At 38.2% G+C, this 22,864-nt stretch overlaps 1 protein-coding gene across 2 annotated transcripts in view; it reads right to left on the bottom strand.

The window, feature by feature from the left end:
- Positions 1-6,109: 6,109 nt before the first annotated feature.
- The window catches only part of LOC104484533 (zinc finger RNA-binding protein-like), a 69,822-nt gene continuing 53,067 nt past the window's right edge, over positions 6,110-22,864 (bottom strand). For both annotated transcript variants that reach the window (XM_086769522.1, XM_086769523.1), the window contains exons 13-20: positions 22,152-22,357; positions 21,756-21,906; positions 18,008-18,149; positions 12,560-12,657; positions 11,639-11,734; positions 7,441-7,552; positions 7,233-7,330; positions 6,110-6,498 (exon numbers count right to left, since the gene is read on the bottom strand). In XM_086769522.1, the coding sequence (XP_086625648.1) occupies positions 6,319-6,498; positions 7,233-7,330; positions 7,441-7,552; positions 11,639-11,734; positions 12,560-12,657; positions 18,008-18,149; positions 21,756-21,906; positions 22,152-22,357 (1,083 nt within the window). In that variant the 3' untranslated portion in view covers positions 6,110-6,318. The remainder of the gene's footprint in view (positions 6,499-7,232; positions 7,331-7,440; positions 7,553-11,638; positions 11,735-12,559; positions 12,658-18,007; positions 18,150-21,755; positions 21,907-22,151; positions 22,358-22,864) is intronic.

The following is a 22,864-nucleotide window of genomic DNA, read 5'->3' as shown; positions in this document are numbered from 1 at the left end:
CTATTGAGAGGAAAATTAACTCCATCCCTGCCGAAATCAGGGCAGGGGGACAGTCTGCCTCACCATAGGCTGCCGTGGAATCTCTGCTCTGGCACCTGGACCACCTCCTCCTCCTCCACTGACCTTGGTGTCTGCAGAGTTGTTTCACATTTTTGGACTCCTCTCTTCCCAACTGCTGCTGAGCAGCTGTTTTTCCCCCTTCTGAAATACGTTATCACAGAGGCACTACCACAGTCCCTGATTGGCTCAGCTTTGCCCAGCAGTGGGTCCATCTTGGAGCTGACTGGCACTGGCTCTGTCAGGCATGGGGGAAGCTTCTGGCATCTTCTCACAGAAGCCACCTCTGTAGTCTCCCCGCTATCAAAACCTTTCCATGCAAACCCATTACAAAGGGGCTAGCAGATATGGGCCTGGGCCTCTGAGAAACCTGTCCTTCTCCCATTTTTTTTTTGAAGGGAGGCATATAAAAATGGCAGTAAACCCCTGTAATTCAGGCACCTTCATCTCTCCCATATTGTTCTCACTTGCATTGTTAGCAATGCAGCTCAGCTTACTGTCTTAATAAGAAAACATTAAGTTGCATAACCAGTAAATTACTGAGAAATCTAAATGCATGCCAAAAGTTAAGTCTGTGATAAGGATGTCTTACATATTCTGGACAGAACTCTTCCTAATCGTATGCATACAATTAACACAAACATGATGCAGCATGCAGAAAAGGAAAGAAAAAAGCTTGCATAAGGGGCGAGGTTTGTGATTCTCATGTGATTCTCTCAGAAACAAGAGGCTTTTTGTCTCTCTTAATTATAAAGTAACCTTTTATTGTAGAAAGTGTGATTTATTTTGTCTTGGTCAGCTATTCCATTCTGAAATCTTAGATTTTTAAATATAGGAAAGTTCAAAAATCCATATAGGTTTCTTGATACCATTCTATGTTTCTTTGGATTTAGAATATCAACCTGAAATAGGATTGATGTAGAATATATGTGAAAGTATTTAAGCTAGACTGAGCCTCTAAAAGCTGACAGGCTTTAAACTATCCTGCAATAAACAAATCACTGTCTTCAAAATAAATGGCTTTGCAAAATAGTTTAAGGAAACACACATATTAAAGATGACAACCCTTCATGAGGACCCTTACTAATGCAGATATGTTAAGGCTATATTACATGGGAAATTGTGCACTGTGCAGGATAAAAATCCCCAGCAATAACTGCCAATCAGGTATCCATGAAAAACAATGAACTTTACCCTGTTAGGAACTTTACACTTGCCACATATTATTAGGGTAGCATTTCTTAAAATGTAAACTCTAAAACATCAGAAAGCAGTCCAATAACTATAAATTTTCTCAGTATTAGGAATATATATATACACATTTGCACATTTTCATAAATCCAAATGAGAGAATGGGGAAAAATGGGAAAATACAAATTAAGAGATATTAAGAGAATGAAGTTTGATTTATATTTGTATATAAATCAAAACCATTGTGATAACACTGTAGATGACACTCCTTGGATTTTTTTTTCCTCCCCAAAAGACTAGGTCTGTTTAATTTTAAAAAGGTTGAGAAATACCACACTGCAGGAAAATAGAACTCTTGAGAAGATATATAAAAGAATCTCTCAGAAGAAATTTAATTTGCTAGCCTTTTTGGCTAGGAAAGCTCTTTGCCTTACAGCTTTCAGTGGAAAAAAAAAAACACAGAAGGAAAACAGATGTTTTGGTTGAATTTATCACTGTACTTTGTAAACCTACAATGTAAGTGGAAAAAAAAAACAAACAGATTGCAAATTATGCCTCCTTTTTTCTTTTTTTTTTCTATTACTAGTGCTATGCTGATAAAATCTGTTTGGGTAGTACAAATAAGTCTTAATTGTTTAATAAAGAAATGAATTTGACATTGTGTGAATATTTAACAGAGTAATCATCAGCAGATATTCAACAAGCAATAAGAATGTTAAATATTCACAAATTGTTATATGAATATTTAAAGTTGATTCCAACTCTCAGAAAGTTGCTAGGTACAATAATTTTAAGTAATATTAAATCACTTCTAAGTAGTGAAATAGATACAAAAATATAAGCAGCAAATGAACCCATCACATTCAACAGCTCTATAAGATTAACAGATCATATAGAATTTTATAATAGAGCAAGAAGTTTATGGACTATGTCCAACAGACTTGCATTTCTACCAATGCCTGTATATAGGAACTCATGTGAAAACACACTGCTCATAGACAGAACATACTTAAAAACCAGGCACACAAGTCAAAGCTTGAAAAAGCTTCAAAACAGAACAGCTCTCATTTTACCAAATTATTCCTCTAAAGTGAGCACTGAGGGGAAAATTCTTGCTGTGTACATTTCCCTTTTGGGTATTATGACTACAGTGTCTGGCACTTTGAGAATTAACACACAGTGTTGCTGAATAAAAAAGGCAAACACTGCTTATTAGTAAACCACTGGCACAATCAAAACATAGGCTATTAAAAAGATTACTTGTTTGTAAATTGTTTACTTGGCCTTAGTTTTGTCTCCCTAAATGCACAACATAATATTGAAAATCAAAGCTAGTTCCGTACTTTTTCAAATCTTTATTTTTCCATTCTTCCTAGTTTAAAAAGAGTCATAAGTCCCCGTTGACTGGAAAAGGGGTAACATAACCCCCATTTTTAAAAAGGGGAACAAGGAGGACCCAGGCAACTACAGGCCAGTCAGCCTCACCTCTGTGCCTGGCAAGGTCATGGAGCAGATTCTCCTGGAAACCATGCTAAGGCACTTGGAGAGCAAGGAGGTGACTGGTGACAGCCAATGTGGCTTCACTGAGAGCAGATTGTGCCTGACCAATTTGGTGGCCTTCTCTGACAGGATTACAGCATCAGTGGACAAGGGATGAGCAACAGTCATCATCTACCTGGACTTGTGCAAAGCTTTTGACACTGTCCCACACAACATCCTTCTCTCTAAACTGGAGAGACATGGGTTTGATGGACGGACCACTCGGTAGATAGGGAGTTGGCTGGATGGCTGCACTCAGAGAGTGGTGGTCAACGGCTCAATGTCCAAGTGGAGACCCATGACGAGTGGCATTCCTCAGGGGTCAGTATTGGAACTAGAGCTATTTAACCTCTCTGTCGGGGATATGGACAGTGGGATAGAGTGCACCCTCAGCAAGTTAGCCAACGACACCAAGTTGTGTGGTGCCATCAACATGCTGGAAGGGAGGGACGCCATCCAGAGGGACCTTGACAGGCTGGAGAGGTGGGCCTGTGACAACCTCATGAAGTTCAACCAGGCCAAGTGCAAGGTCCTGCACATGGGTTGGAGCCATCCCAGGCACAAATACAGGCTGGGCAGAGAATGGATTGACAGCAGCCCTGAGAAGGACTTGGGAGTGCTGGTGGATGAGAAGCTCAGCATGAGCCGACAATGTGCGCTTGCAGCCCAGAAAGAAGCATGGCCAGCAGGTCGAGGGAAATGATTCTGCCCCTCTACTCCACAATCGTGAGATCCCACCTGGAGTACTGTGTCCAGAGGAGGACATGGAGTAGTTGGAGAGCCTCCAGAGGAGGGCCACAAAGATGATCAGAGGGCTGGAGCACCTTTCCTAGGAGGACAGGCTGAGAGAGTTGGGGCTGTTCAGCCTGGAGAAGAGGAGGCTCCGGGGAGACCTTATAGTAGTCTTCCAGTACCTCAAGGGGGCCTACAAGAAAGATGGGGAGAGGCTGTTCAGTAGGGCCTGTTGTGATAGGATGAGGGGTAATGGTTTCAAAATAGAGGGGGGTAGATTTAGATTAGATATTAGGAAAATTTTTTTTACACTGAGGATTGTAGAACACAGGAACAGGTTGCCCAGAAAGGTGGTGGATGCCTCATCCCTGGAAACATTCAAGGCCAGGCTGAATGAGGCTCTGAGCAACCTGATCTAGTTGGGGATGTCCCTGCTCCTTGCAGGGGGGTTGGACTAGATGACCTTTGAAGGTCCCTTCCAACCCTAACCATTCTATGATTCTAAGTTATGTAGTTAAAATAGCCCATTAAAATGGGCAGGAAAAACAGAAACAAACTGCAAATTCACTTTTCATCACACAGTGCAATAATCATGGTAATGGTTTCATATTTAATGTGGAATCACTTTAAGTATACAATAGTTCAAAAGATCCAGAAACTGTTTAAGAGTTAAAAGCCAGTAGAACAAAAATACAGGAAATCCCAAATACAGCTTTGACCTTTTTAATCCTAAATTTTAGGGTCACATGCCTGAATAGACAAGATTGCTTTCTGAGGAAAGAAACTTTGGTATGAAGTTGAACTAGCCACGTGAATAGTACCTGTAGCTTTCAAAATAAATGATAATGTCTAACTAGAGACCATGGCAGCAAGATATCCTCTTAAAAAAAAAGACTAAGAACAAGCACATGCTATGTATCCAGGCTGGACAACAGAAACTATTGTAATATTTTTTTAAAGTAATTTTAAAGCATATGTTAATTATTGTATTTCTGATGCTGAAATTGGTAAGAAATTTTTCCTACAATGAGAAAATTTTCATTTTATTTGCTAACCACTAATAACCACTCCTTTTAAAATTGCACTCTGATGCTTGAAGAACACTGTATTAAAATTTTTCTTTAAGACACTCTATTTTTCTAAAATATTTTACTTTTTTTCCACAGGCCCATGCTGTTAGCCGTAGGTGTTGCAAACAAAAACATCTGCCTACTTCAAGAGCTATTTATTAAAAAGGTCAAAGATAGATTTGACCTCAAATTGGAACAAAAGAGTTTTTTTAATAAATTGTATCAGAAATAACAAGTGATCTTTGTAATGTGTGATACTCTCCTACAGCCCTCAATAAAGTAGTTACCAGAATGTTAGTCTATGTATTTGTGTGTTTTATGGGTTTGCAACAAAGCATAATACACATTGAATAGAATGAGTGAAACTTCAGTTTCCAGCATATAATGAATTTTAGTAATTTAATACATTTTAGTTTTTATTTGCATATTCCACTGTAGTGCTGTGACAACAAATCACACCTATGTACCAGAGCGTACATCAACCAGTATGATGTAACTTTACTATACCACTGCTATATTTAGCTTCTTGAAAGAGATATAAGCATACACTATGGCCACCATCAAATAATTTTGGGTTTTTTTCCTTCTATAGCTTTCACTTTTTCAGTAATACTTCACTTTTCAAAGTTTAAATTATTGAAAAAAATCACAGAAAGTTTATACAGGAATAGCTATAAGGAATAACCTCACAGGCACTGATATGACAAACATTTATTTCAAGGGCTGAGAGGCATTAATATAATATTGACAAAGTTGACTGAAAAGAATGACTAACTGTCTAAATGGGAAATGCTCGCTTCTGCTTGTACGTTGAGAAAAGCTATTTAGAAAGTTATTTTTTTGGCCCTGCTATGTCACAAAGTCAATCATACAAAGACCTACACATTTAACCTAAAATGATAGTTTCAAAAGCCCTTCTATTAAAAATAAAAACATCATGCAAAACTTTGATCAGTTATGCAGTTGCTTTACAACTGTTGCAAGATCATACTGTATATATTAGCTTTTATACTCCTAATGCACAACAGCAAACTTGATTAGATTAACACAAATTTGTCTTAATTACACTGTTATATCACGCTAAGGAGACAAATGCCACAAGATGGGCAAAAACATTTAATTCTGAGCACTCAAATGGCAGGATAATTATGTGTTGTAAACTCTTCACATTTAGAAAAAAAATCCAACATAATCCTGCAGTCTCACTTTACGAAATAAAGTTCTGTAAAATATTAATTGGGAGTGGAACAGTTTATACTATCTAACACAAAGTAACTTATACAACTAGCGTCAAAGGCAAATAAAAAACTTTCTAAATAAAAAGTCAAAATACACATAGCAACAGAAGCACAAATGCTGCATCAAATACAGTCAAGATAAAACAATGCACTTATTAATTAAAAAAAAATCAAAAAAGACAAAAAAAGAAGAAAAGTTACTAAAGTTAGCAACACATTTAAAGAAAATGCAATGAGGAAAAAACTCTCGAACTATTTTTTCCAATGACAACAGAGTTTCCATTTGCAGTCTTTCCAGTCATAATTTGTCTGATACAGTATATCCATTAAAATATTCAGAATCTCACAGAAGAGCTAGGTTATTCTTTTCCAAATCTAATTCCCAAGTTGGTTTTGGATGTCTTAAACAGACATTATTATGAATGAAGTAAAAGCAAGGCAACAAACAGACTTTTTATCACCTTCAATCTTAGCACTGACAACAAACATTTTTAAAAGTTATCATAATCTTTTTTGTCTTTTTTTCCCTCTGCTTCAAATCCATCAACCCCATCACTGTCCCTTCTCCTTTTACGATTATTATGGATGTTAAAGCGTTGATTCATCTGTGGTAACGGATCCATTCCTAAAACTTTGTGTATTTGACGGAATGCAAGGAGTCTCAGAGCAAACTAGAAAAAGGGTAGAAAGAAGATATTTCTGTTAGAAACAAATGTCAATTTTGAGTACTTTGTCAAACAATTAATGAAGAATATTAGTGATGCATGATATTATCCTTAGCTCTTATCCCCTCTTCCTTCCCTCAACACAATAAAATGTGTATGTCACATTTGCTGCTTCTGTACAAAGTACATCATTTTAGTGTAAAAATAAGATACATCTGTTTTAGTTGCTGGACTTGCACTGAAGCAGTCAAGGCTTTTCACATGTCCCATTACGCATTAGTAATCTTTAGCAAAAGGATCAAATGAAGAGGTAGGGGCAGTAACCTCTTAAACTGCAAGCGTGAACGGTCAAATATTGTAAGTGGATAAAATAAACATTAAAAATTAAACTTACACATATCTATTTATAAAATATTAAATGCCAATGTAATTTTAAGTCTAATAACATACTGCTGTAGTGTAAGCATCTTTACCGATATATATAGATGGGAGTGCTTCAAACTTTTCAGGAAAATACATTAATTTTAATGCAAAAATTAACATTATTATACATCCTCTGTTTTGATATTTTCATTGCCTAGCTTAAGACTGATCATCTGAAAGATCGTACTATATTCTTAGAAAGGAAAATTCATGTCCACCATATAGCTCCATTTAAAATAAACAAACTAATCAAACAAAAAACCCCACCCCAAAAAACAGCCATCAAATTTAGTTAGTACACACATACTTCTCCTTACCTGCGCACTTGAAGTAATATCCTCTCGTTGCTGATCTGTCATTACAGCAAGCGTATCAAAAGGATCTTTCTCACAAGGGTCCAGAAGGCCAGGACCACCTACAGCAGTTAGACTAATTAGTAGCACATCTCTACCTTATTTTAACCAAGATTACAGATTTTACATTAGTTAAGCATAAGCATACAGACACTGATGAAATGCAACTTGCCTTTAAGGATTATTCCTGAAGACATACACTCAAAAACTCTTCTCAGTGCATCCCCAGGACTCTGTGGTCCAGTAGCACTGCTAATTGCTTTTTCCACAAGCAATTCCATAGCCTAGACCAACAATAAGAAAATCCAGTCAATTTAGAAGACTGATTAAAACAGAAAAAAAGCTACTACTGTTGTTCAATACAGAACTTTTGATACTGGAATTTTGAAGAACATTACACATCACAGAAAGCTTTACATTAAAATGGAAAAAAAAATCAGATATTTTATAAAGATGAATAAAAAGAAAGCTGCTGCAAGATTAACATTGAGTACTGATATGTTGCTTCTTATCACAAGTTGTCCAAAAGTTTTGTAGACATTTATACAGTAGTAGCCTACATATGCAGATAGACAATTTCTCCAGCCATTTTTTAAGAGCATGAAACATGGTGGGTCACCGGAATCTGTCAGCCACATGAATAAACAGCACACAGTATGAAATGATGAATTTGATCAATCTAATGAAATTAACAGGATGCTACAGAGAATTTTTTTTTCCTACAAGAATACAGAAACTTAAAGCATCAAAAATTTAATGACCTTTTAACGTTTAAGTGTTTACTAGTTTTTCAGTTTAGCAAAACTCAAGTTCACAGCAAGTTTTTTCTTGGATATAGACTAACACTAACTCAGGTGTTAAATAAGTGTGAAAAAATCTTGATAAACAGGTTTTCTAAAATTTACACATTATTTGATATTAGTTAAAATGGTTTAAATGATTAGCTGTATTTTTAAAAGTTTTTTTCCTGTGAATATTTCCATTGTTTACTTTTATTAGATTAATTTTTTTTTTCCCAGAAAAAACATATAAAAGACATTTGCAAAAGTAAAGAATAGCTTTCCTTAGCTTTTTCAGCATTAAATGGATGTTTCAATATCATCTCTTTGTCAAGTTTCATTTTCAAACAATGTGTGGTGGGTTTTTTTGGGAGTTTGTTTTTTAGTTCCTCTCCCAAGTTTACAGTTGTTCAAAAGTTGCCTTTTATTTTTATTTTCCAAGAGTAAATGCCTATTGTAATGCATTCACGTAACTATAGGCAGTGTTGATTACAATCCTTCACTAAGGGTGCCCATTCCTTTCTATTTTAGCTCAATTTAACTGAAAAATTTCATTTCTTGAGCATGGTATTTCCGTACTCCCACTGCATCACTCAGGATCAACAGTAATTTAGCAACAGTAATTTAGTTGTTTTCAAGTATGAAGCAAAATAGAGTAGAAAAGAAAAAAAGCAGATCATGTTATTGCATTTATTCAAGTACAGTTCTTTCGGATCCTCATACAATACACTAAAGTCCACAACTTAATCCTAGGAAAATGTGAATTACGATGCCCTGGTGTTTATATGCACAAAAGGCTGGAAAAAAGGTTTGAAAAAAATCAACCTTGAATATTAGTTCCTTCTAACTTGAAGAAAATTGACAAAATTCTTCTAATTTAGTTTTTATTTTTAGGTATATAAAGAGGTTGATACTAATGTCTGTGTTTAGACTTCGTAATATTTTCTATTATTACAACTACTTAGGCTCTTTTTTAAAAGCTCTGGCATCTCTTTGGCTTGTAACAGGCTTCTAGCATACAGGTCAGGATAAGTTCTGTATCCAGAAACAAATATTTCTTTGATCTACAAAATTTAATCTATGACTGTCAGAAATTACATATATTTAAAATCACCATTTTCATTCTGTCATTGTTTTTGTCAGTAAGTCTTTGCCAATAGTCCAAGAGAACAACTGACTACACAGACTTCAATGTTGATTCATGTCTCTGGCAATGTATCATGTACCAGGAGAAGCCAGGAAGCACTTTTGGAAAGAACTGAGACACAGCTAGGCCTAACACACTGCTTCATGCCTCTCTTCCCTTCTGGCTGTGCCTTAGAATAGATATGAGAAATAAGAAACAACATTCCTTGTTCTTCATCTATGTGCTTGCTGTGTGTTGCAATAGTTCTAAGGATGCTTTTCTAAAAGTATGCAAGGATTTATTCTTTGGCAACTCAGTATCATAGTGATGTTGAGGGCACTTACATACTTCTTAGCTTCTTTTAAACTATATTTGTACAGTATATCTTTCATGAAGTGTAGCACAGAAATCAGAACTTTTTTTTTTACTTTAAATATTTAAAAACCAGAAATTCTCCACATTTTTTTCCAGAAGCAACAAATATTATCAGAAGTAATTTAATAAAATTGTCTGCAAGCTTAGAATAGTTGTAAAATATTTCTCATTGAAATAATGCCAACTACTGTAACTGTCTTGACAATGTTAGTGCTATTCCTGACAAAACTGAAAAGTCTACATTAGGAAGCAGCACAGTGCAACAAGATTTGGTCTATGAAACAAAATAGTCAGGGCTGAGTTTACCTTCATATATACAAAATGTTTCAGAGATTTTATTTCAGACTAACTTTGTCCAGTCCACAGATTGACCATCTGTTAATATTTGGAGCACAAGTTGCACAAGAGAGGTAACTAGGTACAACCCAGAGATTTGTTTCTAAGTGACACTGATTAAAATGCTAATGCTGACACATCCACAGACTAGTACTGAGGTATTTCAACTTGCAGAAAGGATATATTAATGATCACAGGAATTACTGTGATTTATTCTTTCAAGTAGCCTTTCTGTTATCACAGAGCTATCTGGGCACAGCTGACATAATTTTAAATCAGTTTCAGTAAAGTCCAAGCAATCCAGAGTAGGTCGTTAGAAAAAAAGCAGATTATTTTATACAGAGTAAAGGAAAAAAATGCTAAAATCTAGAATAAGAATGCTACCCACAAAGAATTCAAAAGAACAAGAAAATTCCTTTTGAAAAAAAATTCCAGCTCCAAATGACAAAACCTCAGAAAATTACATTTTTAGAGGGAATATGGATCATTTGTTGGGGAGAAAAAAAAACCTCGAAACCCAATGTCGTAGTTCAGCCCCGATCGGGACCAGACTACGCAGTCTCTCTCTCACTCCCCCCACCCTCCGAGAGAATAGGGAGAGATAATAGAAGGAAAAACAGCTCGAGGTTTGAGATAAGGACCTTAAAGTTACCGTCACGGGCAAAACAGACTCGACTTGGGGAAAACTATTAATTTATTACTACAAACAGCAGGAGAATGAGACAGAGAACAAGATAACCTCCCTCCACCCTTCCCTCTTCCCGGGCTTAACATTATCTCTACTACCTTCCCCTCCCGAGCGGCACAGTGGGGAAGAGGGAATGAGGGTTACGGTCAGTTCATCATACATTGTTTCACGCCGCTGCTTCATCCTTGGGGGAAGAAGTCCTCACATTCCTCCCTTGCTCCATTGTGGGGTCCCACCCATACGCCACAGTCCTTCGTGAAACTGCTCCGGCATGGGTCATCTCTTCCACGGAGTGCAGTCCCTCCAGAACAGCTGCCCCAGCCTCCTTCAGGCATCCACCTCCCCCGGTGTGGGGTCCTTCACGGGCTCCAAGTGGATCTCTGCTCCTCCGTGGATCTCCATGGGCTACAGGGGGACAACCTGCTCCACCATGGTCTTCACCACAGGCTGCAGGGGAATCTTGGCCAGGAGCCGCATTACTCCTCCCCCTCCTTCTGAACTGACCTTGGCGTCTGCAGCCGTTCCTCACAACAGGCTGGCAGATGTCTCTCAGGATCTTTTTACATCTTATTCACTTCTCATCTCCTCTCCACTTCTTGCAGCCGGGCCGGACCGAGTCGGGCCCAGTCGGCTGCCTGGCGAGAGGCCAGAGGGTGAGGCCTGCAAGGCCCATGAGGCCTGCGCCTCCCACTCTGCGCCTCTGCCCCTGCTCAGCTTCTTCACATCTTCTCTTCTCTCTTTTTTTTTCTGTTTTCCCCTTCTTAAATACGTTATCGCAGAGGCGTTATCACGGAACATTCTACTACCAATTGGCTCGGCCTTGGCCAGCAGTGGGTCCGCCCTAGGCCTGGCTGAATCCACTGAACAAAGGGGAGCGACTTCTAGCAGTTTCCTACAGAAGCTACCACCTTAGGCCCCCCCTCACTAACAAAACCAGAACACCCAAACAAAACTCTACATTACTCCTTGAAAAAGTCCATATTTTAAAAGTGTAGTAATGCTTTCCTATGCTTTATTTGCAGTACCATGTGCATTAAAAAGGCTCATTCAAAAGAACATTACTCACCCAGCTTGGAAAATCAGACCAAGTTGGAACCCGTTGACAGAGGTCACGAAGAATACGTATGATAACCACACAGGACTGCAGACCATTAGCTCTAGCCTTGAGAGCAATACAAAAATCAAATTAATTAATCCCAGCACCTACAGCAAATAGGACTTGTTGAAAGACTAAAACACCACTGTTCAATGGAAGCTCAGATACAAGATTAAAACAAATTATTCTACAACTTTATTCCATGAGCTGCCATTTACAGCAGTATTTCATACAGGGTTAGTAATTTAAGGTGGTAGAAGTCAAAGTGCACAGGTTATACAAGAATAATATTTCTTGATCCCCTGTACACTTTGACCTATGTTCATTTGTAACAATAAATACAGTATCTTTCTATATTAGAAATAAAAAGGATACAGTAAAGCTCTAAGAAATAGGTATAGAGACTGAAAGGTCAAGGGAATCTGTTTGGTTTCTTTATTGTGCCTTTGCCAGACTGCAAAGTCACTGAACCGAACAGTTGCTTCTTGCCTTTCATTCCCTACACTTAATAAAATTAAAGAAATAGGGAAAAAAAAGTCTTACATCTAAACACAAAGCTTTAAACATTTATTCCATTATTTAAAGCAAAGTTACTCTGCAGCCTTATGGAATACATAACAAACATACAACATATGATCACCCCAAGCGAGTCAAGCTTTCAACATCGCCTTCCCAATGATCAGAAAAAAAAAAATAATGTCAAATGAGCAATAACTGCATAAAGCAGTTCCTCCATACTCAACCTTCTACATTTAAATTTAGGGACCAGAAAAATATTAAGTATTATTAGCATGAACAATGCTGAGTGTTTGCACACAGTTAAACATTTATATTGCAACTGAACTAATCTCTCATAAGGCTACAAGAAGGAAGTAAAATGATGTTCCGAACCTGGAACCACTTAGCGTGGCGTAGAGCAGCCAGAGCGTCAAGGCATTTTTGCCTGTCCAAGACGTCCGGTGGGTCTTTCACCATACCCGAGGTTACATCTAAAATGGATCGAATTGGCAAAATGCAGTGAGGAATGGGTGTTTGACCAGGTGAGCAAGACACTTCCTTTAAGTAGCTTCAATGTCACACATGCCATTTAAAGTTTAAACACTCGAACAACAAATGTAAATGTTCAATAAAAGCCATTCAATTAGGATTAGGGCATCAACCCAGTATGAAGATCAAGAACATATTGTACTTTAGCTCTCAGGTTATTTTTGAATGCACTGCAGGTTATGCAATGCGCAGTACTTCTTTATTTGAGCTAACACTGGAAAAACACATATCCCCTAAAATTAAATACTGAAGGAAGGATGGTTGGACACAGTGCACCAGCACAGAGAACACAAGACAGAAGGGACACAAAAATCCACTTTAACCAAGTAGAAACATTCAGATTTAATTTCTTGTAAATTTTAATGGTCACATGTTCTTTGAGACCTACTCTTTAAAAGAAAAACTAAGTATAAAAAAAATCTTAAAAGCACTAGATGTTTAGTAATGATGTTATTTTTATCATACCTTAAACTTAAAATGGAAATAATTTTGCTTTAAAAAACCTGACTAAAGGAATGTTAAATGCTCTTCAGTATTACAGAATTCCATTACTTTCAAGTACCCTCTCTCTTACTCATATAAATAAATTCCTCAGCCCATGATATACATTCTTCAATATAATTTAGGATGCAAAGAAAGATCTGAAAAGGTACTGATTTACTTAAGATTCAGCAGGAAAAAGAAAAGCAAGGAACAGTTTAAAAACCAAAGCAGAATGTCTGAAAGATAAAGAAAATATAGTAGAACTTGTATATTTAAATGTTCAGAAAAAGATTAATTAAATTACCAAGCTGATTGCTTTGTTTTCAAAAAGGAAAAGACCACAACGCCCTTTTGGAAGTGGTTTAATCAACAATATGAAATGGTACCTTCAGGTTACATAAAAATTGTAGGGATATAATGCAATGATCAGCTTTAAAATGTCTTTGCTTTACTAATTATGAAAATGGCTATTGTGACTAGTGACAAAGTATATTGGTAGCATAACTGGTGATACACGAGATAAGATGAAAGAAAAAAAGCCCTCACTCAATGGCACTCATTTCACAGGAGATGGCTATATGGAACAATATCGTTTACTCTAGCAAGATATAAATTTAGATAAGTGTGAGAATATTTTTTTTTCTTTTTTTTTTTCTTTTGTTTTCTGAGTCTCATGAAACATGCCAGCACGGAGAAGCTTCTAGGGATGCTGCAGAGACACAGCTCTGAAATCACCTATTCATACACCAATGTAAAATAAATAGTAGGATACTTTACTATACAGAGAACTAAAAAGCCATGAATTAACATGGTGCTACAACTTTGCAATATAATAATTACATTTAATCTGAAGTACTACATTCAGATTTGTCCTTTTTTTTTTTTTTTAATAGGATAGTCCCACTGCTCTGCACAGGGCTAAAAGGGGGAGTGTCCTGGTTCTGGCCAGGATAGAGTTAATATTTACCTGAGCTGGGTGGAGAACTGAAGCTGGTAGCCCCTATGGCTGGGATAGTTAACTAATTAGCTAACAGCTGGGGTTCATTTACCCAAATTAGCCAAAGGGCTATTCCATCCCATCTGACATCATGCTCAGTATATAAGTGAGGAGGGTGCTGAAGGGAGTCTCCCCGCTACTTGGAAGAAACTATGTGTGGAGATCTGTTGTGAGCTATTATACTGTATGTGTATTCTATCACTGTCTTGTTTTCTTCTGTCATTACTGTTAAATTTACTTTTTGTTCAATCTCAACCCACGTGTTTGTTTTTTTTTTTCCTCTGGTTTTCTTTTGTTTTACCAAATCTCCTCCTATTCTCTCGGAGAGTGGGGGGAGTGAGAGAGAGACTGCATAGTCTGGTCCCCATTGGGGCTGAACTACGACAGGGAGGATTTCAAAATAAGAATGAAACATAGGCATCTTCTCACACATATATTCAAACTTATGGACTATATGTTAAAGTGGAAAGAAGAAAAGCTGCACTAACAAGGCATTTACAGAGCAAATGAAGACATTTAAAGTGGTATTTCATTTAAAACAAAACAAAAAACCCCCACACTCCCCAAACCTATGCAAGAGAGGTGTCAGGTAAGATAACTGATGAAACGAGTACAACATGGATATAAAAGACAAGGAGTACATTTAGAGAAAGCCCAAAGCAGGAAAAAAGAAGCAAAGTAACGTTGAGAAATTAAAAATAAAAATATGGGTCTGTTGGGTCTAGTAGCCTAATCAGTCAATTATTTACATTCTTCTAAAACTAATATGCAAATAGGTGACACTGTGCAAACTTTTATCACAATAATTCACTACATAATTTGAAACTCCAATTACTTCTAGCACTGAAAAACCTCAATTTGGAAAATAATTTTACTAAAAAGAATTAGTTTAAGTGCATAGAAGAGAATCTTATTCAGTGCTGGAAATATAGATCTAAAATGTGCTACTAATAGATATCATATGAATACCACTGAAACTTAAAAAGGCTTTAAGTCAGAAGTTGCAAGGCACCTATTGCACTGAGAATACATTGACTGAAAAAATGCATCAAGGAAACTCTTGTAATATTTAATCTGTGGATTTTTGCATCTGTTCCACATTAGGATTAACCCCTTAAAGGCTATTTAACTAAATTTAGATGTCTAACCTACCACCCTGTTAAGCTAAGACAAAAAACTGAATTAATTTCCAAAACAGAAGCATGAATTCTTACCCTATATAACTTATTACTAGTCTAAATATAAGGGGTTAATCTTCAGTTAGACATGCTGTGTCCACACTATCTCTTCATTATACGTTAACAGGTATATCAATTTTGGTAAGTTTTATTATGTGAAATACATTTTACCCTGTCAACTATTTCAAGACTAGTGTGAACACTGCTTAATTCTAGGAGAGAGATAAAGAGAAAAAGAAAACCACACAAAGTAACAGTAGATGCTAGGACTATGCATCCAAATCTCCTCCTTTGTAAAGCATGGCAGGTGTGACACTGAGCTTTAGAAAACCTTGGTCAAAAATCCTTCCAGTGTCTTGGCAGCAACCCCTGACAGGAATCAAGTCCCTCTGCTAGAAGGCTTTGGACTGGGGCTGTTAGCTAAAGATAAAGAAAGACACACACGCACACATATATGCGTTTATAAGTATGTACACTTTGTTTGCTGAAGGAAAGATACCACAGCAGGGGTTAGAGCACTTTGAATATATCAGATTCGGGAAACTGTCAAATGCACAATACTGTAAGGAAGAGTAGCTATGCGGTTAACAATTTTATTTCACACTGTATTTTTTTAGCCTTTTATCATGTAATGGCATTATTACACATCAAACATTATTCTATTCCACATGCAAGTCTTAGTCTCATCTTTACTCAAACTGATTCTTCTGGTAAAGCCTTCCTTAAAAATAAATAAATAATGAAAACTTTAAACCATTTTAAGACACAGAGCATGAGAAGCTGCATTAAGAAAAAACACACGTACTATTACTCTGCAGCAAATAAGCAGTTGTCTTCATAAAGCCTTTTTTGCTGCAATAATTTGCAATTCAGTCTTCTATTTGCTCTAGTTTCAAAAGTGAACTTTTCTGCACATTCATTTTATACTGCTCAGTGTCTTGAAGAGAAATCTAACTTGATTTTGCTTGCCTAGGGGCAGTACTGCATACAGCAGTGAATAAACTCACAATGATCATTTTAACTCAAGTGTGGGTCAGACAAAAATACAGATTTGTTTCCTTTAGGTGGTATAAATCAAGGCATAGTAATTTGAAATTTATTTTCTTTTTAGTCTACATCATAGAATTTTAGGCCAGAAAATTAAAATTGAGTATTGTGGCAGGAATTAATATTGCACTTTTGCACAGTACGTTAAGAAATAAACATGGTGTTTAAGGTTAACTTCATTTAATGGTTAACGTAATTTAATAATAAAAACTTTTAAGTTAAAGTATTCTTTATGAACTTAAATAATATGTGAAGTCTGATTCAGCACAGACAAACCATGTGTCACGTTACACTTGTCAAAAAACAAGCAGAATTGGTTGGGTGTGACAGTACATGTACAAAGCCTTTATTAGCTAGGAATAATATGCACAGCTCAAAAATAATGTACAAAGTACTCTTAAAGACTCTTCAGAAGCCATCCAAACTAGAGAATGTATCTTGAAATTTTTCTTTCTGATTAGGTAGGACGACTTTGTTAACACAGCTTGCTTACAATGCACTAGTCATAGCTACAGAACATTTACTAATGCAATATAAAAACCTCAAGTATTTTAGAGGACATGTAATGATGAGATGAAATAAAAAAGCTTCTGTGGCACATGTATACATATACAATTTTTTCAATCTGCACATGAGAAGTGTTAAGACAGCCTCAGATTTCCTATCTGTAGGTTCACTGTCAAACACCAGAACCCGGTTTGCCATGATCTCTTTCAACTGTGAAAACCCAGGATTAAAAGGAAACAAAAGTTAATTTTATCTGACCCATAAACAAAAAGAACCAATGTACTGCAGACTTTAATCATGCTTATTGGCTTAAAAGCTTTTGGAGCTTTGAAAGTGTTACAGAACAGATCCTAAAGTAACACTGCTGGCACCAGAGAAACTGTGAACTTCAGAAACGTAATTTGATTTACAAGCTCCACCTTCTGCTTCAGCTCAATGACAAAGTAATTTCTTATTGTACTAGTCTGGGTTTGCCAGTTGGATAGAAGACTGACTGTAATACCAGGAGCCTAAATATACTCAAAAAGCACTCCAGACCAAAAAGCAACCTCAGAGAGCTGGAAAAAAAATCGCATCTCTCAAAGTTAGAAGCACTGTTACAATCAAAAGTATTATAAAAGTACATTTTAAGTGGCACTGCTCTTTGGAATGTGTAAGTGATGGTAATGCTGATCCAGTTTAAACCCAAAAACCTGTTATATTTCTAAAACCATACAATCTTTCTCTTAGGGCAAGACTGCTCTAGAAAGCCAGTTTATAGTCACTTGCTCTAAAACACTTAGTTTTCCACATAATTTTATAAGAGGGGAAAAAAAAAAAGAGTCAAGTTTGTACCTTTTCCAGAAAGCTGAGGTTGGACATAAAGTCAGAATTTTTAAAGATTAAATAAATGCATCATATAAACATTTATTTTAACCAACTGTTCTCTACCAAGACTGGTTGCTGAAAATCAAGGTTTTGATCAAATACATTAGTTGTGCCAGCATGTTGCCTTCTAGGACCTTAATGTCATCTTAAACAGAATAGATAAACATATAAAAAACAGGTGAGAGAGAAGTAACATCTTTAACAACTTCCAACCTCCATCCCTCATGTTCTCCTCCCGAATGACTGGAGATGTCAGTGTGATAGTAACTTGCATTTTGGGTTCCACACATGAATTTAAAATTATTGCTGCTTCTGGGACTGCACACTTGATATCATATTTCTCAGGGCTTATTACCTAAATATCGAGAAAAAGAAATTTCTATTAGCATGTGGCCAAGAAAAGTATGGGGAAGAAAATGGATTTCAACATAGTATTTTTAATAGAAAGACAGAAACGCAATATAATTATATGAAGCAGATACCTCTGTATTCAAAGAAACAATAGTATACACAATTAAGATAGATATATGGACTTACATACTGTTTCCAAATCATTAATGAAAATACACAGCAGTCACTAAGCATGCAAAAGAAAGAAACTACCCATAAAGGAAATTAATATACTAAGTAAATTACATAACAAGAATCTTGACAGTGTTCGAGATAAAGAAAAGCATCGGTGCCACTTAAAATGCCAGTTGGATATGTTTCTCATTGGAACATAGGAGCCTTTAAAAAGCACAAAGATGGCAGTGGTTCTTCTTTGAGCTCGCAGTTACAGGATGGTGTCGTAGTTCAGCCCCGATCGGGACCAGACTACGCAGTCTCTCTCTCACTCCCCCCACCCTCTGAGAGAATAGGAGGAGATGATATAAGGAAGAATGGCTCAAGGTTTGAGATAAGGACAGGGAGAAATCCTTAAAGTTACCGTCACGGGCAAAACAGACTCGACTTGAGGAAAACTATTCATTTATTTCTAAAATTAGCAGGAGAATGAGACAGGGAACAAGATAACCTCCCCCCACCCCTCCCTCTTCCCGGGCTTAACATTATCTCTACTACCTCCCCTCCCGAGCGGCACGGGGTGGGGGGAAAGGGAATGGGGGTCGCGGTCAGTTCATCACGCGTTGTTTTACGCCGCTGTATCATCGTCAGGGGAAGAACTCCTCACATTCCTCCTCTGCTCCAGCGTGGGGTCCCTCCCATGGGCCACAGTCCTTCGTGAAACTCCTCCGGCGTGGGTCATCTCTTCCACGGGGTGCAGTCCCTCTAGAACAGCTGTCCCAGCGGGCCCTCCATGGGCCACAGCCTCCTTCAGGCCTCCACCTGCTCTGGCGTGGGGTCCTCCACGGGCTGCAGGTGGATCTCTGCCCCTCCGTGGACCTCCATGGGCTGCAGGGGGACAACCTGCTCCACCATGGTCATCACCACAGGCTGCAGGGGAATCTTGGCCAGGAGCTGCATTACTCCTCCCCCTCCTTCTTCACTGACCTTGGCATCTGCAGCAGTTCCTCACAACAGGCTGGCAGACGCCTCTCAGGATCCTTTTTACATCTTATTCACTTCTCATCTCCTCTCCACTTCTTGCAGCCAGGCTGGGCCGAGTTGGGCCCAGTTGGCTGCCCAGCAGGAGGCCAGAGGGTGAGGCCTGCAAGGCCCACAAGGTTCGCGCCTCCCCCTCTCTGCCCCCCACTCAGCTGCTTCACATCTCTCCCTCTTTTTTCTGTTTTCCCCTTCTTAAATACATTATCGCAGAGGCGTTATCATGGGACATTCTGCTACCAATTGGCTCGGCCTTGGCCAGCAGCAGGTCCGCCCTAGGCCCGGCCGAGTCCACTGAACAAAGGGGAGCAACTTCTAGCAGTTTCCTACAGAAGCTACCACCTTGGGTCCCCCCTTACTAACAAAACCAGAACAGATGGGTACTGCTAGGCACATTCCATACTTGGCTGTCTCAACATTCTCTGATGAGAGCAAAAGACAAGATAAACACCAGGGGAAAAATATAAGAGTAACAAGGTGGTTATTCAGAAATGCTTCTTGCAATTAGATTTAATAATTCTTAGTATCCCCAAAAGGAAGCTGTAGGCATCTCTATCGCCTTCTTCCACAAACCTGAGGGACAAGTGACTTCTCCACAAAGTCAGATCAAGACATGCAGTTTTAAAATTTTCTTCTGTTCTGTAATTTCAAACAAGAGCAAGCCCAAGATTATTTTCTAATTAATCTGATCCTGCTAACGCTTCTACCATGCACTGATTCTCCCTAGCATTTTACCAGGCTGCACTGAAATACTAATACTACGGTCATCCCAGTGATGCTGCTCTTCCTCCATTCTACTTATTGTAGAAATACAGCAAATGGCTTATATGAATTCTGTTGAAGAGTCCAAGACTACACGTACTTTTAGGGTGGGGTTTTGTGTTTTTTTTTTTTTAAGTAATAAATTAAAAAAAAAAAAAACAAAAAACCAAAACAGACTTAGTTAACTAATTGTGAGACTACAAAGCACTGAGACGTTGCCCTTGTTTTATTTAGTGGGGGGGGGGCTACAGTGGCAGCTTCTGTAAGAAGCTGCTAGAAGTTGCTCCCCTTTGTTCAGTAGACTCAGCCGGGCCTAGGGCGGACCCGCTACTGGCCAGGGCCGAGCCAATTGGTAGGAGAACAGTCCCTGAAAACGCCTCTGCGATAACGTATTTAAGAAGGTGAAAAACAGAATAAAAGAGATGTGAAGAAGCTGGAGAGGGGGAGGTGTGAGCTTTGTGGCCCTCATTGCCCTCACTCTCTGGCCTCCCAACTGGCAGCTGTCTGGGCCCGACTCAGCCCTGCCCAGCTGCAAGAAGCGGAGAGGAGATGTGAAGAAAACCTGAGAGGCGTCTGCCTGAGCAGATTGTAAAGAATTTCTTGTGAGAGGAACGGCTGCAGATGCCAAGGTCAGTGAAGAAGGAGGGGGAGGAGTAATGCTGCTCCTGGCCAGAATTCCCCTGCAGCTCATGGAGGACCCCATGCCAGGCAGGTGGATGCCTGAAGGAGGCTGTGGCCCATGGAGGGCCCGCTGGGGCAGCTGTTCTGGAGGGACTGCACCCCGTGGAAGAAATGACCTACGTCGGAGCAGTTCATGCAGGACTGTAGCCCATGGGACGGACCCCTCAATGGAGCAGGGGAGGAATGTGAGGAGTTCTTCCCCCAACCATGAAGCAGTGATGTAAAGCGACAAATGATGAACTGACTGTAAACCCCATTTCCTCTTTCCCCCTGTGCCACTCGGGGAGGAAGGAGGTAGAGATAACGTTAACTTCGGGAAGAGGGATGGGTGGGGGGAAGTTATCTTGTTCTCTGTCTCATTCTCCTGCTGTTTTTAGTAATAAATGAATAGTTTTCCCCAAGTGGAGTCTGTTTTGCCTGTGACGATAACTTTAAGGATCTCTCCCTGTCCTTATCTCAAACCTCAAGCCTTTTTTCTTATATTATCTCTCCCTATTCATTTGGAGAGTGGGGGGAGTGAGAGAGAGACTGCATAGTCTGGTCCGGATTGGGGCTAAACTACGACACGCATACAAATTGGAAACAAGTACAAACAGACTGGCATTAATGAAGAACTTTGACCTTCAGGCAGCGCAAGCTTCCTGTAACACTGCAGAAATTACTATCGCTGCTGGTAACTGGATAATAGTCTTTCTTCTGCTCATTTCTATTTCCCAGGTAAATGAAATCTATTAAATGATGATCGATACTACACCACTAGCATAAACACCTAGACACTTGTATGGACACAATATACAGAAAGCAAAATATGCAGCATAGTCCTTGAATTCAGACAGAAACTCTCAGAAAATGAAAAGAAACTGAACCTGAGCTATGAAATGCAGCACAGTCAGTCCTGCAGACATTTGACTTGAGAACAGATTTTTACAGTATCTTTACAAAAATTCAAATAAAAAAAAATCTAAGTTCTACTTACTGCAAGTTGTTTGGGAAGACTTTCAGCAATACGACTGAGTAACATCTTTGAAGGCTTCTCGGCACATAACAAAACAAGATTGACGTTTCGGTCTCCACGGAGTAGCAAACCTTTAGCCAAAACACCTACCCGTAAAACTCCTTTCAAAGCTCTGTGAATTATAGTTAAAAATTGCATTTAAAATAATATAAAAAACATAAAACTATTCCCAAAGATAGAAAAGTGAAATAAAATAGGAGTATTCCATATACTCTTGAGGCCATAGTGACATATGCCATATCAAAATCCAAAGAGAACAGAAACCCTGGAAGCACTGAAAACAGTGCAAGGAAAAACATAAAATGACTTCAGAAGCATGTGATGAAATTCTTAAAAAATAATAATTAAAAAAAATACCTGTCTTTACTGCCATCTTTCTTGTCATCTCCCTCTTTGCTCTTGCTTTTTTCATAGTCAGTCATATTGTCAGAAACAAGTTTCAAAGCACGCTCAGTAATAGAAACAATTTTTTGAACTGCTTGAAGTTCCTCCTCTGTTGGATATATAGCTGCATGTTTGGTCATCACATAGCGGTCATCAGAGGAGTCAGGGCGGCGTGGAGGCTAAACAGATGAAAAAGCACATTTCTGAAATTTGGGTACACTTCCAAGTTCACAGATGCTATGTGATCAAAAAAACAAAGATGTGGCTAAACAACAGAATATTCAAACCTCAAATAATTTAAATGTAAAAAAACATGAACAGAAGTGTCTCTAACAACTTACAATGGTCACTATCAATCATTTCTGAATAAACATGAAATGTATCAAAAATAAACAAATTATGAAATCCCAGGATCAAAAGTACCTCCCCAACATAAATATCTATTGTCTTTCTGTTAACTGGGAAATACTTGCATACTGCTGCAAAATAAAGTATCTATGATTGCTTTCATAGAAACACAATTCAAATATGAAAGGACCTCAGGAGGTCCTCTAGTTCAACCTCCTATGCAAACTATGGTCAGCTATAAGACCATATCTTGTTGCTCAGGGCTTTATCCAGTTGGTTCTTGAAAACCACCAAAGATGGAAGCTGCACAACATCTGTGTGAAAAAAAAAAATAATTC

This window comes from Chlamydotis macqueenii, chromosome W, assembly GCF_036417535.1.
Source record: "Chlamydotis macqueenii isolate bChlMac1 chromosome W, bChlMac1.mat, whole genome shotgun sequence".
In the NCBI taxonomy this organism is placed as follows: Eukaryota; Metazoa; Chordata; class Aves; order Otidiformes; family Otididae; genus Chlamydotis; species Chlamydotis macqueenii.
Note: the sequence above shows the minus strand (reverse complement) of the source record. Positions and strands in the feature narration are given on the sequence as shown.